Source organism: Crocodylus porosus, unplaced genomic scaffold, assembly GCF_001723895.1.
Source record: "Crocodylus porosus isolate Cpor-Errol unplaced genomic scaffold, CroPor_comp1, whole genome shotgun sequence".
In the NCBI taxonomy this organism is placed as follows: Eukaryota; Metazoa; Chordata; order Crocodylia; family Crocodylidae; genus Crocodylus; species Crocodylus porosus.
This window is the reverse complement of record NW_017728920.1, coordinates 16695196-16712482: the sequence shown is the minus strand read 5'-3', so window position 1 is coordinate 16712482 and position 17287 is coordinate 16695196. Positions and strand designations below refer to the sequence as shown.

Below are 17287 nucleotides of genomic sequence, written 5' to 3'. Positions count from 1 at the left end.
CTGTGCTGACAAGAGGGGAGTTCCCTAACCTGTAGGTATGGTGCCGGTTGTTCCTCCCCAGGTGCATCACTTTGCACTTGTCTGTGTTGAATCCCATCCTGTTCTCATCCACCCACCCTTGTAGCCTGTCTAGGTCCGATTGTAGCGTATTGCTCCCTTCTAGAGTGCCCACATCCCCCCCACATCTTAGTGTCTTCAGCAAATTTGAACAGGGTGCTATTTACCCCCTCGTCCAAGTCACTGATGAAGATGTTGAACAGTGCGGGCCCGAGGACCGACACCCCTGCAGAACTCCACTGCCCACATCCCTCCAGGTTGAAAATGACCCATCCACTAGCACTCTCTGAGTGCGGCCCTCCAGCCAGTTGGTAACCCAATTGACTGTGTGGGTGTCGACACCACAGCCCCCCAGTTTCTTAACGAGAACGTGGCGAGAGACAGTGTCGAAGGCCTTCCGAAAGTCCAGGAAGACTATGTCCACTCCTTCCCCTGCAACTAAGGATTTGGTGATCTGATCATAGAAGGCCACCAGGTTGGTCTGACAGGACCTGCCACTAATGAACCCGTGTTGGTTGCCCCTAAGCATGACCTCCCCTGCTGGCCCCTCGTTGATATGCGCCAGAATAATTTTCTCAAAAAGCTTGCCCAGGTTCAAGGTAAGACTAACTGGCCTGTAGTTTCCCGGGTCCTCCTTCTTCCCCTTTTTTAAAGATGGGAACCACAATGGCCTTCTTCCAGTCCTCTGGCACCACACCAGAGCACCACAAGTGCTCGTAAAGCCATGCCAGGGCTCCTGCAGTGACCTCAGCCAATTCCCTCAGTACTCTAGGGTGGAGATCGTCCAGCCCAGCTGACTTGAATACATCCAGTCCCTCCAGAAGTTCCCTAACTAGTTTCTCACTAACCCTTGGCCTAGGTGTGCCTCCCTGGGGCCTGAGGGGGGCCCAGTGGGGACATGACTGTTCTGGTCCCTGCTTAGGAAAATGGAGGCAAAGAAATCATTATATATGTTGGCTTTGTCGTCTGGTGTAATGATCAAATTTCCTAACGTGTCCTGCAGGTGCCCCACATTACCCGGAACCTTCTTTTTGCCCCCTATGTATTTAAAAAAGGACTTCTTGTTGTCCTTAATCTGGGAAGCTAGTCCCAGTTCCATCTCTGCCTTGGCCTTCCTGACTGCCCCCCTGCATCCCCAAGCAACTGCAGTATAGTCATCCCTGGTGATGGACCCTCCTTTCCGTTGGGTGTACATCTCCCTTTTAGCTAGGAGACATTCCTGGATGCTTTTGGTGACCCATGGGGGCTTGTGTGCCCTCCTGCTCCCTTTGATCCGCATTGGGATTACCTTCCTTTGGGCTTGGAGGATCGTCTCCTTAAGGAGCAACCACTCTCCTTGGACACTTGGCTCCCCTCTCCTCCAGGACCTGAGTGCTTCCCCGACTATTCTCCTTAGCTCATTGAAGTCCGCCCTCCTGAAATCTAGGGCTGCTGCCTTGTTGCAGGCCTTTGCCACCTTGCGCTGGATGGTGAATCCCAGCAGGCGATGATCACGGTCTCGTAGCTTTGTATTATGAGCTAGTACACAAAATAATGGAAGATATCACCAACAAAAATCATTGCTTCTCAGATCTGAATTATAACTGTCAAAGGTCTGTTCATTTATGTTAGCATTCACTGGTTTAAAGCAGCCAAATTAGAAACAGATATGAAACATAACCCTATATCAATTCTGTGGATCTTCAAATAAGTTTGGAGTTGAGTCCAAACATTGACTGTGAGTTCATTTCTGCTCAAACTGGAAAGTAAATGATCAAGACATTATTGCCAGTAAAATGATTTGGCATCCCCATAAAGTCTGTTTGCCTTTGCAAAGACGTTTGTTATAAAACCATCTCAGGAAATAGGTAATGCCCTCTACAATTGTACATTATTCTATTTATATTACAAACCACTGGACAGTTTTGTGTTACCTATCTCCCATTCGTTAGATTTGTTTGTTCCTAGCTGTGTAGTACAGAGTTATAAATTGTATTATACACCTCACTCTGTAATATGCTATCTTTTTAAAGAGGTAGTTTGGTTATCCCCAGTTTCTTATTTATTTTTACTTTTCTGTAAAGCTGGTCAGTACTGATAGAAATGAAAACATTTTTCTTCATTATTTCTCCACTGGCTAATGCTGAGAATGTAAATAAATGTGCCTAATTATTTACTGGAAGCAGCACCATATACTGGAGAAACTAGATGCCAGGTTCAAAATAATATAAAAACAATGTATAACATGATAACAACTGCAATTATTAAATATAGGCTTGAAAGAACGCGCGTGCGCACACACACGGTTATTTTTCATTTCATAGAGGGACAGAAAAATTAATAAAAGAGGGCAGAGATAATTTTTATGCCATCATTGCTACTTTCAGTTAATCTGTCTACTAGAGGTCGCAGTGTAAGCAGACAGTAAATGTTAAGCTTTCAGCAAGACTGCTTTTTTGCAGATGCAGATGTAGTGAACAAAGTGACTAGGAAACTATTATTCACCAAGTCCAGAATACTAGAACTAGTAGGAGACAGGTTTAAAACTAACAAGAGAGAGTACTTTTTTACATATACATAGTTAACTTGTGGAACTCAATGCCACTGGAGGTTGTAGAGTCAGATACCATAACCAGATTCAAAAAGAGACAAGACAAATTCATGGATGACTAGATCTATTAATAGCTATTCAACAAAAAAGTCGGAGATGTTTCCTGTGGTATCTCTATACCAATGACAGCAGATGCCAAAGAGGCTAATAAACAGAGGATACATTACTGTAAATATACTCAGTTCAGTTCTGTCCCTCTATAGCATCCAATCCTGTCACTATTGCAAAGAGAGTACTAGGCTAGATGAACCATTAGTCTGACCTAGTATAGCACTTATTATGTTCTTAATATTCACACTGACTTTTCTCAGAATGGTGCAAACAAATAACTAAAAGAGTCATATGCTGTATACTTGGAAAAAATCTTCATCAGGAGATGCTGCACTTCTGCAGATACTCATACCTACACTGACAACAATACCACTTTGGTCAAGTAGTTAGTTCAGACATCTAAAAGACAGGATTAAAGATTTTGCTCCCAGTTTTTCTACAGACTTCGTGTTTGACTAAAGGGAAGTCATTTAATACTATGCTCTTCCTATTTGTACAATGTTCTTTTTTTTGTACAATATGCTTTTTTTACTTATATGTTTTTAAGTTCTTTAAATGAAAAGCACTCCATAGATGTAATTAATGAAGGAAAATAATAGTGATTTTTAGATCTACATTAATGTTATAAATACAAACATGCAACTTGTGTGACTACAGTATATTTAGGGAATATGATTCCTCCTAGAACTAGTCTTCCCTGCCTCATGAAATTGCTCATCCTAGTGCTGCATTTTTTAAGTATGGGAATAAAAAGTGGTTTAGGATTGTTCATCTCTTACTGTATGAAAGAAAGAAGTGGTTTAGTGTTGTTCACCCTTTTTTTTGTTGTTCTTCTGGAGGGCACTGCAGCTTTGACAGGCCTCCTGGGTCCAGTCCAAAGCCTAATCACCCTACTTACACTGCAGCTCCTCTGCAATGTTTGTCTGTCATTCTTCCATCCATCTTTGTCCAGTATTTGGCATTGATTTTGATTTTCTGAGGGCAAAATGAATAATTTCTGATACAGGGGAATGGATGTGATTTTGCTGTCAGGGTGACAGTCCGTGGTTAACTTGTGGATCCAGACTGTCTCCCCATCTTGTATAAGTCATTGCTCTCAGTGGCAACAGACAGATTACCTGTTTCATTAGTGAGCTCTATGTTATCATTTCTCAGTTAGTATTAATAGGAGCTGATATAGTGACAAGACAGTATCCTTGCCTATTAGCCTTACATATTCTAAGGCTAGGGACAGCCATTCAAAAAGCCTGAGCCTGAATTCTTTCAGTCTTTGCAGGTTAGCCTAACCTGCCTAGGCTGAACTAGTTTGTAACCAGACAGACTTCCTCTCTGGACTGACAAAATTCAGGCAAGCTGGGGGGTGCTAGAGCAGTACAGCAATGAGATAAGGTGGGACATGGCCAAGCCCCAGAAGGACCTCTGATTAAGAAGGTCTGTCTGCACCGTCTCAGACTTTTCCCCACTTGCTGCTCCCTCCTTCTTTATACTGCCTGCAGCAAACTGACAGGTGAAGAAGCCAGCAGGGGGCTGATAACAGTGTTTATCACCCAATCAGCAAACCAATAGCCTCTCTCCATTACTTCAAACTCTTCTTAAATGGCTTAACACCTGACCTGTTGATTACCTCCAAAAAACCCTAAGCGGTCACTGTTCTGCCTGTGTGTCCCACTGAAAATGGAGACATACACACGTCTGCAGTAGCTAGCATACCACATGCCTAGGGTCCGTGGGGCTGGGGTCTGTCCTGTGGAGATGGGAGGGAGGGAGGGATTTCCTGCTTGAACAGTGAGGGGGGAGTGGGGATAGTGCCGGAGCAAGCCAGACAGGCCCTGCTGTTCCTGCAGCCTCAGCCAGAGCTCCAGCCAGGGAGCAGAGGGGAGGGGCCATCCCTGCTGTGGAGCAGAGAGCCCCGCCCAGCCCAGAGAGCATGCTGCAGGTGTCTGGTTTATCTTAAACCAGCAAGGGGTCTGGGACAGACATTGCATATACCAGTTTGAGCCAAATCAGTTAAGTCTGATATTACTTTCAACCAGGTTTCTCTCAAACCAGTTTCAGCCATTTTCAAACTGGTTTATGTGCACTGAATGTCTGTTCTGCTACAGGTTTAAACCAGTTTCTGATCACTTAAACCGTTTTATGTGTAATGTCTGTCCCTAGCCCGTAGCAACACAGTATGAGTAAGAGCTTTAGAAAGGAGGACCTTCCTTTTGCAGCATCAGAATTGAAGTTATTTTTGGAATTATAATCGCTTTTAAATGTGCAGAAAAGAAGCACGTCATCATTATAAACTAAAGGATTTTTACCTTTCATTTACTAGCTGTATAACATTTTTATTGTACCTTAAACATGCCGCTGTCTCAGGACTGAATATTTTCTCTCTTGCAACTCCCTCCTATATAGTTTTTGCTAGAAATCCATATTTAGGTAAGAAAAAGAAGCATTTTACTTAGTAATGTATTTTTGTTTCAATATGATGGAACATTATAACTCTGCAAGCATCAAGGATTTATTTCATCAGCATTATACATACACACACATATACATTAGGGGTGTGAAAGGTTAAATGATTAATCATTTAACTGATGAGTGCAGTGACAACTGGTTAGCTTACCAGTTATCCTTTAGCTCAGAGTGGGCACAGTGCTCATTCACAGATGCTCCCTCCCTCCCAGTGCAGAGCTTCACATGGGCTGTGTTGTCTGTCTGGGCTTGCCTCCTACTCCCCTCCCTCCAGTCAAACAGCCCCAGGAGCCTGAAGCAGCTCCCAGCAGCAGCTGTGTCCAAGCTGCTGTGTTATTGAGTAATCATTTAACCAATATAATTAAATGAGGTTAAACTATTATTTTTAACAATATTTACATCCCTAATATACATATGTGTGTGTATGTATACTGCACTATATATGATAAATCTTTTGATACAGAACTGTGGCCCCAAACAGTGCTTTGCAGCCTTAAAATCTAAAAGTGGTCAGCTAAGGATTCGTCGGATTTTCTGTTTGGCATAGAGGCATATTGGGTAAGTAGCCAGAGTCTCTTGAAGTTCAGTGATCCCTGGCTGCTGCAGTAGCCTCTGAAATTGTTCTAGGGATTGTGGGAATGCAAAGTTGGCTCACACACATCCTACAGCATACAGCAGTAAAAATGTGAATTAGATTGTTGTTATATAGAAGTTCAAAAATGTGTTATTTATTAGTTAGGTGGCCAGTTCAGAAATAAAAACACCTTTTCTTTTTCTTTCCATTATATTAATGGTGTGAGCCTTGGGTTGGTGAGAAACAGGGACTCATTTTAGCTAGAAGTCTATCATCTGTGTACTGCAAAGTAGCTATATGAGCGGATGAAGTTCTTCATTGTAAACTGGAGGTGATAATTAGCAGTACCCTGTCACAAATTTTAGAATGAGCTTAGGATATAATGAGTTCTGTGACAACTTTAGGGATATCCCAAATAAGTTACAGTCTCAGGGTGAAGTTACACATCACTCTTAGACCCTGCTAAATATGTAGCATGTTAAGTGGTGTTAAAGCTTGAATGTGCTATGAACAGTCACATGTTGAAGATTCTTGTCTGTTTCTTGTCTGCACAGCTCCAACTTGCCACTAGAGGGCTGTGGAGCAGAAGCATGACTAGGAGCCAGGACATCTGGGCTCTGTTGCTCAATTTATCTCCATGGAGCAGACTGAAGTTACCCTAACATGAGTTAGATACAGGCAACCCCCGCTTAACACTGTTTCACTTAGTGCTATTTTGCTATAATGCTCATTTTAAATTGATACCTGATTTCCCTTAGCACTTAGTGAGTTTCGTTATAATGCTTGCGGTTGTCATCTTCATAGTTTCATAGTTTCTAGGGTCAGAAGGGACCTGAGCAGATCATCTAGTCTGACCCCCTGCCATGGCAGGAAAGAATACTGGGGTCAAACGACCCCAGCAAGATGTTCATCTAACCTCCTCTTAAACACCCCCAGGGTAGGAGCCTGCACCACTTGGGTCATTAAAAACAATTGCAATTGCCATCTTGGGTTGTCAAATACTTTGTTTCACTTAACGCTCGTTTTGTTTAACACTGGGTTTTTCAGGAACCAATTAAGAGCGCTAAGTGGGGATTGCCTGTAGTATGGTCCAGAGTTAACACTTGCCTAAAGTGGCATAAATTTAAGATGCTCAGAGGATGCTTAGTATGTGTTAATGAGCTTTAACATATAAATGTTTGTGTTTTAAGTGCCCTTCCTATGGTCTAATATAATGTGTAACTTTACCCTTAGGTCCTGTAGCTGCTGACATTGTTAATGTGACTTTGGGTCAGAATTAGAAGTTAAACCATTGGAAATTAGGCTAGCATTGTGGACTGGACCTAGACTGTTCTTAGTGGTGGCAGATGACAGAACAAGAAGCAATGGTCTCAAGTTGCAGCAAGGGAAATTTAGGTTAGATATTAGGAAAAATATTCTCACTAGAAGGGTAGTAAAGCATTGGACCACGTTACACAGAGAGGTTGTAGAATCTCCATTCTTGGAAGTTTTTAAAACCTGTCTACACAAAACCTTAGCTGGGACGATTATAATCGGGGGTGGTCCTGCTTTGAGCTGGGGTTGGACTAGATGACCTCCTGAGGTCCCTTCCAAACTTACTTTTCTGTGATTCAATAACTTGCCTATGATGCTACAGGATATTACTTAATCACACAATAATCACAATCACTAATTAAGTACAAGGTAATCGCAACTATTTTTTTTCTATTTTAAAGCCTTTTTGGGCATTTAAGTCTGGCATTACATTCAGCTTTTCCATGACTGAAAATAAAATTCTGCTCTTGTAAATAGATATATTCAATACTTGCAAATAAATGATACATGAATATTTTTAAACATTTTTTTCTTACAGAGCTGGATAGTGCTGAGGAACTGGAAAAGAAGCGTATCTGCAGAATCATAACAAAGGATTTTCCTCAGTACTTCGCAGTGGTTTCACGAATTAAGCAAGAAAGTAACCAGATTGGTCCTGAGGGAGGTGTCTTGAGTAGCACAACAGTGCCACAAGTCCAAGCTTCCTTCCCTGAGGGAGCTCTAACCAAAAGAATCCGAGTGGGCCTCCAGGTAACAAAATGTACCAGCCATTGTTATTTTAATTTGCAGAATGTTCTGCAATTGAAGTCTCCAGAGTGTGAGCTAAAAGTAAATTATAAGGCTATGCCAGATAGCTCTCAGCTGGAAAAGGCAGTGGTCACTAGAATCGAGCCTGAGCCCAGGGACAGGAAGAAAGAAACAGCTCAACTACCTTTCTCATGTTGTTCTCTACTTTCCTCTCACTCACTGCCTGTAATGAGAGCTGTTCTTCTGCCCCTCTCATTCACTGCCTGTATACTGCTCAGCTAAGTCCAGGAGAAGCATCAGTCTCTCTTAGGAAATGTCTAAACATTGTATGGATGGAGAAAAAAGCAAAGGCTCAGGGCAGTACCAGTCATCACCTCTTCCTGCCCTTAGACCACCAGTTCTGCACCCCAGCCAGGAGCTCTGTCAGTGCATGTGAACTATATAAAGAAGCTGCAGAAGCCCTGAAGATGCTGGAGAAGCAGATGGTGCACATGGCACAATGGTTCTACACCCTTCCAGCTTCCAGCTATAAGGGGATGTTTGAGAGTAGGAGCCTGAATGGCTTTCAGAGCTGCTATAATTAAAATGCCCTCACCCCTGGAGCATGTGTAAAAATGTCCTAAAACACTAAAAGGAGAAAAAAATAATATATTTCCCCTTTTGAAAAGATCCTGCTTGTCTAAAAAACAGTTTTTTTTCCTTTTATAACTTGAAATATTTTCTCTCTCCTCATAGGCACAACCAGTTCCAGATGAGATTGTCAAAAAAACCCTTGGAAACAAAGCAACTTTCAGTCCCATTGTCACTGTGGAACCAAGAAGAAGAAAATTTCATAAGCCAATAACCATGACAATTCCTGTGCCACCTCCATCAGGAGAAGGTGTAACCAATGGGTATAAAGGAGACACCACTCCAAGCCTTCGACTTTTATGTAGCATTACAGGTTAGAGCAGAATATACTCCTTGCAAGAGTTTCCTTAGTAGTAATGCTTCCATTGTTTTACATACAGTAGGTGATGAGACAAAGCTCAGTGAAGTCAATGAAAAGATTCCATTTCATTCTGTGGTTTGAATCTAGCCATATACCAGGGGTCAGCAACCCCTGGCTCGTATGCCAGAGCATGGCACATGGCGACATTTTTTGGCATGCCAGCCCTCAGGGCAGATGGTGGGGGATCTGTGAGGGGTCTGAACTTTCTTGTGGCAGTGCAGCCTCAGCCACTTCCCCACCCCAAGGCGTACATGCACCCACCACCAGCAATGAGCTGGGCCAGGGCCCTGTGCAGCTTCTTGCAGCCTCCCGGTTGCCTGCCACAGGTGGCCTGGGCTCTGGGCAGGCCCCTGCTGCCCAACACGGAGTGCTAGCAGCTTGTAGCAGGGGGTGAAAAGGCTGCAAGCAGCTGCACCAGGGTCTGTGGAGCCCCAGCCTGGCTCGTTGACAGTGACAGGTGCCCCCACATAGGGAGTTTTGGTGAGTTGTTGTAACGGGAGTGGGAAGGGGGTGGGCTACTGACCCAGCCTGCAACAACTCATCAAAACTCCCTATGTGGCCCCTGGGCCCAAATAAGCCCACTCCTGCTTTATAGCAACAACCGTTTAATAACCCTTTATTAAATGGTCAATAGGAAGAAGTGTAATTTTGATAACTGTTTTTGGGGGTGGATGGCAATAAAATGCAGTCTTTATTAATATTACTGAGAGTTTTGCTATTGACCCAGCTGAGCCACGGTACCACGTATGATGATTACTTGGCTGCATTTGGATCATTTTCTATAAGATAAGTAAGGTATTACTGAGATGTATGAGAGGATTTGTATCTGGCTCTTCATTTTATGTGTGCTGCAAAGCAATTCAGGATGAAGACATCTTTTTGTAGTGTGTGAAAATGGATGGATGCTTGTGGTATATGTTTCGTCTTACATGTGACTTATTTTCTTAGGAGGTACTTCACCTGCACAATGGGAGGATATTACAGGAACCACTCCACTGACATTTATAAATGATTGCGTCTCTTTCACAACTAACGTTTCAGCCAGGTATAGTAATAGAAAATACCAAACAGACACAATGAATAGCTTCCTCAAATTAAAACTGTTAAGATTTTGTGTTCAGCTTTCCATGATTCTTAAAATATGGCAGATATAGGGATTATGGGCCAGATCCTTAGAGAAAATTGGAATAGCTCCATTGAATTTATTGAAACACTGTTGATTTACAACAGCTGTAACATCTTTCCAAAAAGGTGTTTTGTTAGGACATAGTCTTACACAGCTCAACATTCCATCATCAGGAAATGCCATAGTTCAAGTTGCAAATAAAGTCTTTCTTCGTACGCATCAGGATACAGTCTTTACTGATAGTTGCACACGCTGTTGCACTACTAGAAACTGTTTTCCTGAAAAAAATCACAAAATACAGAGTTGTTATTCTGAATTCTCCTTCATATCTCCTCCACATTTTTCATTATGCTACTGTGATTAGCTTCATGCGGAGACCAATCCTAGAAAACTGCAACTAAAAGGCAAATATTTCTTAAAGTTTCAAGCAACTGACCTCAGGAAATTAGACTGCAAATGCTACTTAACTATAATAAATAATGTTTCTGTGCACCCTTTCTTTTTGTGACAGTACAGGATATGCCTTGGAAAATTTCTCAGGCCAGCTATTGTAGAGTGGTTGCAAGTCTCAAACATATATATCACAATGGTTCACAAGTTTCTGAACCACAAAGCTGCCTTTAACTTTTGCCTTCAGTTCAGTCAAATACAAACAGGAGACTCTAAACCAAATTTATATATCATTGTTTCGCCTGGAGAGTTACTACATTCTTTTACTGTCTCTGCATCTCTCCAGTCCTCCTGGATAGAGTTTTTGTCTCTTCTCCATTAAAGAAAGGTGTAATTACTTGCTGCTGGTTAGTTAATGAGGCTCATTTGTCATGATTAAATTAGCTTTAACAAGGAATCCAGCTGCTTAGAGCTGATGAATTCCTACCTAGGCCTGGTCAGACTGAGGTTTTAGAATTTAGAGAGGTAGTTAGCCACTTTAGTCTGAAGTCAGACAGAAGGCAGGGTAGATTTGTACCTTTTAGTCTAACTAAATCTGAGATGTACATTTACAAAAGCATAGTCTTTTGTAAGTGGAGGGCTTCAGGGGTGATGTGTAGGGAGTGCATGCGGGTGCACGTGCACCCCCTACAAAAAGGCACCACTGACACTGTTGGCAGTGCCTTTGAGCGGTCACTGCTTGCCACCCCACCGCCAACACCGCTGATGGCATCTCCCCACCACTGACAGCACCAGTGACATCTGCAGGAGCTTCTGCCTACCGCTGCTGCCCTCCCGCTACCACCACTACACTCCTGCTGCCACTGTGCCCCTCCCCCTGCCACCGGGGGTACGCATCATTCATGGAGGGCTTACTTTATTACATGCTTTGAAGGGACTGAAGGATTTTTTTGGTAATGTAATGTAACTATTAATCTTACTGTTCCTGGGAATAATAGTTGGAGTCATAGTCCATTTCCAAAAGCTTGATTATGTCCTTGCCTCTAGTTCAGATATATGGGTTTCCCCCATATGGTGCAAGGTGCCATATGGGCTCGGGCCCCCAGATCTACACGTGGGATGACAGCAAGCTGCTGTGGCCAGCAAGTGATATGAGTTTTGCTCTGAACAGTTTGAGGTGCAGTTTTCCAGAACCCCTACACCTATCTCCTTGAAACTTGGTAGACTTCATGCCCTCAGAAGGGGCTACCATCTCTGCACTTTTTTTATCTGGATCAGGCAAGAAATGACAAAGTTATAGGCATTTTCACAATTCCCCAATATAGTTTATGGGTGTAATGTTGAAACATGTCGAAACAGCAAAACAGTTGCAACAATGAAACAGAACAGTGCTTTGAAATTAAATGAAATGATGAAATGAAACACTTCAAAATGGTGAAACAGAAATCAAAATGAAATGGTGCCCTAGAAAGCATGAATAGAGCTCCCATTTTTTTGTGAGAATTTTTTTCCCAGAGAAATTCTCATTTCAATAATAATAATGAAATTTGCAACAAACAAAAAAAATACTGTTTTCCAGGAGGAAAATACAGTAACCATTTTTAGTAATAAAAATAAATTCTGTTTGGGGATAAACTTTGATTTTGCAGCTTTCATTTAAAAATGCGGATGTCAACAATGATTTTCATCCCCACAAAAGAAGCTATTTTTGACTAAAGTCATGTTTTGTCAAAATTATTGTGACAAACCTACATTTTGACTTTCAAAAATCAGCAGCAACAAAAAAAGAATTTAACTAAATCTTCACAAAAGTTCCATTAAAAATGCTCATGCTGGTAAAGAGGATCTACCATGTATTTATTTTGGAATACAGCACATTCATGATAATAAAATGCTTCACTGATAGATTTAAATGTAAAAAAGATACAGAGCTACTGAGCCAAAGACATAAATCATAGCAAAGCATTGAATAAACTACAGATTAATTATTTAGTAGTCTGCTGATATTCTAATTGTTACCGTGTTCCTAAGCTTAATCAGAGAAATTGACAGTGTAATATAGAGTCTGTATGGAAGTGTCTTATCTCTTTGAGCAATTTAGACTTGTGAGATTTTGCTTCATCTTTCCATCTCTCTCCCAGTTTGGCCAATACTGTATTTTGGTGAATACTGATTGAACTCAGAGTAGTTAAATGCAAGCCATGGGAGCAAGATTGAATTTACCTAGTTTTTAGCCACAAAATACAAACCATCTCTTCAAGCTTGTACTTAGAATGAATATTTACAGGAGACACCCACATAAAGGACTAAAGATGCAGATGCTACCATCCCAGGCACCCTCTGAGGGCACATCTACATGTGCTATTAATGCACAGCAATAAACTCCACTGCATTTGCACTTTCTTCTGGGACCACAGCACGTTGAGCCGGGTCAGAGCAGCCCTTGCTGGCAGAAGGCCCAGGGGTCAGCCTGCCCGCTCAGAGGTGCTTTGACCCAACTCAGTGTGTTGCAGGAGGCCTGGCTGGGGCACGTAGGTGCTCCAGTGCAGGGCTAGCTGATGGGCAGTCCCCAAACTGCAGCACCCTTGTGCCCCAGCCAGCCCCATCAGTGTCTACACATGCGTTGCTGTGCAGTAATGAACTCTGCTGCAGGATAATACTTGTATTTACAAGTACTAACCTGTGGCAGAATTAATTTGTTTGCTGCAGTCTAATAGACTGTGTAGACTTTGATTTTATTGCAGAGCTAATTAGGCAGCTCCACAATATACATATCATGTAGATGTGCCCTAAGAGATCTATAGCTCCAATAACATTGCAAGAGCTCCCATTATTGCCACCGAGAAATGTTCAGTCACTATATGAATCCAGAATGGCAGAAGAACATGGATTTCATTACAGGGATTGCTCTACCCCATGAAAATATGTCCCCATTTTGCTCCATTAGTGTTAGTGCAGTTCTTTACTGCTGGAGTAGAGCTTCTGTTTAAAATTGTGGCCTCTGTTTTGTGAAATAAAATCTTTTTATAATGACAGTTGATTTAATGGTTTGTCTTTTCCTATTCAGATTTTGGCTTGCAGATTGTCATCAAGTACTAGAAACTGTGGGGCTGGCCACACAGCTTTATAGGGAATTAATATGTGTTCCTTATATGGCCAAGTTTGTGATATTTGCCAAAATGAATGACCCAGTGGAATCCAACTTGCGATGCTTCTGCATGACTGATGATAAAGTAGACAAAACTTTGGAGCAACAAGAGAATTTTGAAGAAGTTGCAAGAAGCAAAGATATTGAGGTATATTTCTAACTCATACAGACTTTCAGAGGTATAACAGGGCATTTCAATGCCTGGGGCAGTTGCAACACATGGGGCATCTCCAACTGCTGTGGTATCTGTGGTGGTTGTGGAAGTGGCTGTGTTTTGTGCCTTCTCACAAAGGGAGCACTTGAGGCTGCTGCCCTGGTCACCCTCTTCCCCCCTTCAGTTAAACTGCTAAAGATTCTTCTTTGGTGTGTGTGAGTAGCTTATGTTCGGGTTCCAGTCTGTAAAATGGGCAGATTGCCAGGATCCCACAAATAGGATCCACAACACTGTACAAGGCTGTATGTAGAAACTGTTTGGAACCAGACCAATCCAAGAAAAAAGAGATTTCTATATCAGAGTCCCTTGACCTGACACTAAGGAGTAGGTTGCTAGGGAGTCAGGAAATGTTTCTGTGGAGCAGCTCTGCTCACCCATCCCAATTTGGTGGGTTGGATTTACCTCCTCTTTGTCTAAAAGCATCTCCAACCTTGAGTTGAGTTTCTCAGGTTGGTCTTGGAAATGGAAGGCTTTTGCAGCAAAAAGTAATACGACTAATGGTAAGATACAGTATCTATAGTTAAAGTTGTACTGTAAAGTTGAAGCTGTATTTTAAGCATTGTTTTATCTGCAGTTGAAGATGCAATTTTACTCAGAATTTTTAAAAATTAATTTTAATGAATCTACAGTATTTATGATGTCATTTAATGCTATTGCAAAATTAGGTCAGTGTTGAACATAGCGTAGTTGATGAGTTTCTATCTGATTAAACAGCTGCGAAGTGGGTGGTAATAGTGACATGAGCTGTATCACACAAGAATCATTTTGCTGACTTTTAACTTTCTCTTTTGTTGTTTCAACAGGTTCTGGAAGGAAAACCCATTTATGTTGACTGTTATGGAAATCTAGCCCCTTTGACAAAAGGAGGGCAGCAGCTTGTTTTTAATTTTTATGCTTTCAAGGAAAACAGACTGCCATTCTCTATCAAGGTAAAAGTAAATCCACCAGACCAATTAGGCTGAGAAACTTTTTTCTAATGTAACAATAGTAGTTCTATCTAATATGAATAATCTGCCTCGGGTAGATGGCCAGGGAGAGAGTCTACTGATGATTTTTTTGAAGTTACAAGAGGGAGTCAGTATCAGAGTATGTGTTCACAGCCCTTTGACAGAATCCTACTCTGGTACTCTTTATTCACACTGTGTTTAGTCTCAAGTGGCAGATCACTCCAGTGAGCAAAGAGATTACACATCCAGTATCTTATGTTTGGATGTGTAGTAGGGTTGTGCAAAATTTTGGCAGCCGTTTAATTACGGAGATGTTTTGGCGCCCAAAACACTGAATCGGAAATGAAACAGAAGGCTCCAAAACATGTCCGAAATTAGACAAAATCTTCCAAAATGTTTCGGATTTTCGAAACATTCGAAAGAGGCGGGCTTGTGTGGAAACAGAAACTCAGAATTGGGAGGGGGAAGAAAGAGGGGAAAGGACAGCTCTGATTGACATCTGTAGCTGATCACTGTCTGTGATCTGGGGCCAGTGGCAGCACCAGTGTTCCCAGAACTTGGTGCGGGGTGCACAGAGCAGAATCAGGTGCTGCCGCTGGCCGCAGCCCTGCACACGGGGTGACAGCATGCTGCTGGAAAAGGTTATGAGTTTTTTTGCTTTGCACAGTTTGAGGTGCAGTTTTACAAAACCCACTACACCTATCTCCTTGAAGCTTGGTATGCTTCATGCTCTCAGAAGGGGCTACCATTCCCGCTATTTTCATCCAAATCAGGCAATAAATGACAAAGTTATAGACATTTTAGTGATTCCCCATTATAGCCTAAGGCCGAAACACTGAATAAGCGTCAAAACTCCAAAACAGATTTGGCCGATTTGAAACAGGACAGTGATCTGAAACACCGAAATGAATCACTGTCCCTCTGTAATGCCAAATCTGAAACCAAAATGAAATATAGCTGTTTTTCACAGCCCTAGTGTGCAGTTGATCTTACCCTACCAACATGAGCATGCACATACATATGTTACATATATGTAAACAACCAATTCACACAATAACACCGCACCAATTTGAGCATGCAAATGAAAGTATGATCCTTTTTGTGAGTGCAAGTAATCACATGTGGAAAGCTGGACAGAGAGAAATTCAGGTTATTCACAGGAATATTACTTTTTGGAATGATGTAACTCAGGTTGGTGTTTTCTTAGAGGCTTGTTTTTAATCAAACCAAAAATCTTAAAATGGCCTAATATTTAGGCTGTGATTATAATTGTCTTCTCCAGAAAGATCTTCTAGTTGAGTCCTGGCTTAGTTCCTTTAGCCGTCATTTGGTTTCATATTAGGTGACTTTTCATGAAAAGGAACATTGTGTGTGACTGTACAACCACCTCTTCCAGCTGTCTGATCTACTTTGATGGGATTCTCCATGAACTCACCCCCTCTGTATTGGAAAAGGAGTCAAGCACAGAGAGTGTTCAAATACTCTGGTTCAGAAATCCAGAGTATATTAAATGTACAAATAAATATTTCAAGTATTTCTGGGTCAACTAGTACAATACCTTTTTTTAGATTAGAGACACCAGCCAAGAACCTTGTGGTCGTTTATCATTTTTGAAAGAGCCAAAGACTACAAGAGGACTGCCACAAACAGCTGTTTGCAACTTGAATATAACACTACCAGCACACAAAAAGGTATTTCTTCCAGGACTGTAGTGTTTAGTTGTTGTTTTCTTTTTTATTTAACTTTTTTTTCTATTAATAATGAAACCCTGTGAAATGAAAATGCTTTGTGATATGATTAAGGCTTTTGAATTTATGCTTCATTAGTTTTTGTATGTAATATACTTTTAAGTCTCTTGTTACTGTGGTGTCAAGTTCCTCTGATTTTATGATGGATCATCTGTTTATAGCTCATGTGTCAGCTTATAGTTCATAGATTTTTATGCTTTCCATAATATCATGTGTTGATTTGCATTGGATGTAAGATGTTTATTTCTTTTATGTTGACATTTTGGGTTTGCTTTGCCTTATAAATCGGCTTGCATTTTGTGTTCCCAACTTGGTCCTTTTCATATCCTGATATTCTTTTCCCTGCTGTCCATTATAATATTCCTTGTCTCTGCAATGCATCTTGGGACCAAAAGGAAACAGAGTCAGATCAAGATGATGAGGTAATATAAACACTGTCTTCTGTTCTTATTTTCTCCAGAAGTAGTGCAGAAAAATAAATATATTCTAGAAGAGCACTACAATAACTTTTAATGATAACATTGAATAATAGCACTGACAAGTAAAATATACTCCATATGTCTGATGTTTCTGTTGTCAAGAATTACAAGTGAAGGCATGTGAAGTAGGATTATATGCTATAAAATTACATGTGTGTGTTAGTTTTCTGAATATTATCTAATTTTATACTAAGAGCATGATGTAATTAACAAGATACAAGTTAAGTTATTCCCTGCTGGAGGTAAAATCAATAGTTACAACAGGGAAGAATTTGGGTACATATGTTAATAACTTTCATTCTTTCCTTAATCTGTATTTCTGGAGATAGGTGAACAAGGCATTTACACAATGACACATTATATTTTTATTCCTCAAAATAACCCCAACTTTTTGAAAAAGTGAAATAACTAGGAGTAACAGCTAATTATTTTATTTGCATCTATTTTCAAA

The 17287-nt window shown here is 41.2% G+C and overlaps 1 protein-coding gene across 4 annotated transcripts in view; it reads left to right on the top strand.

Moving 5' to 3' along the window:
- Positions 1-17287, top strand: part of ANK3 (ankyrin 3) — a 380097-nt gene that overhangs the window by 306437 nt on the left and 56373 nt on the right. For 2 of the 4 annotated variants that reach the window (XM_019538622.1, XM_019538623.1), the window contains exons 29-35: positions 7585-7796; positions 8529-8736; positions 9733-9829; positions 13368-13596; positions 14466-14591; positions 16178-16300; positions 16753-16779. In XM_019538622.1, the coding sequence (XP_019394167.1) occupies positions 7585-7796; positions 8529-8736; positions 9733-9829; positions 13368-13596; positions 14466-14591; positions 16178-16300; positions 16753-16779 (1022 nt within the window). The remainder of the gene's footprint in view (positions 1-7584; positions 7797-8528; positions 8737-9732; positions 9830-13367; positions 13597-14465; positions 14592-16177; positions 16301-16752; positions 16780-17287) is intronic. The other 2 variants (XM_019538625.1, XM_019538624.1) reach the window with 1 other exon arrangement.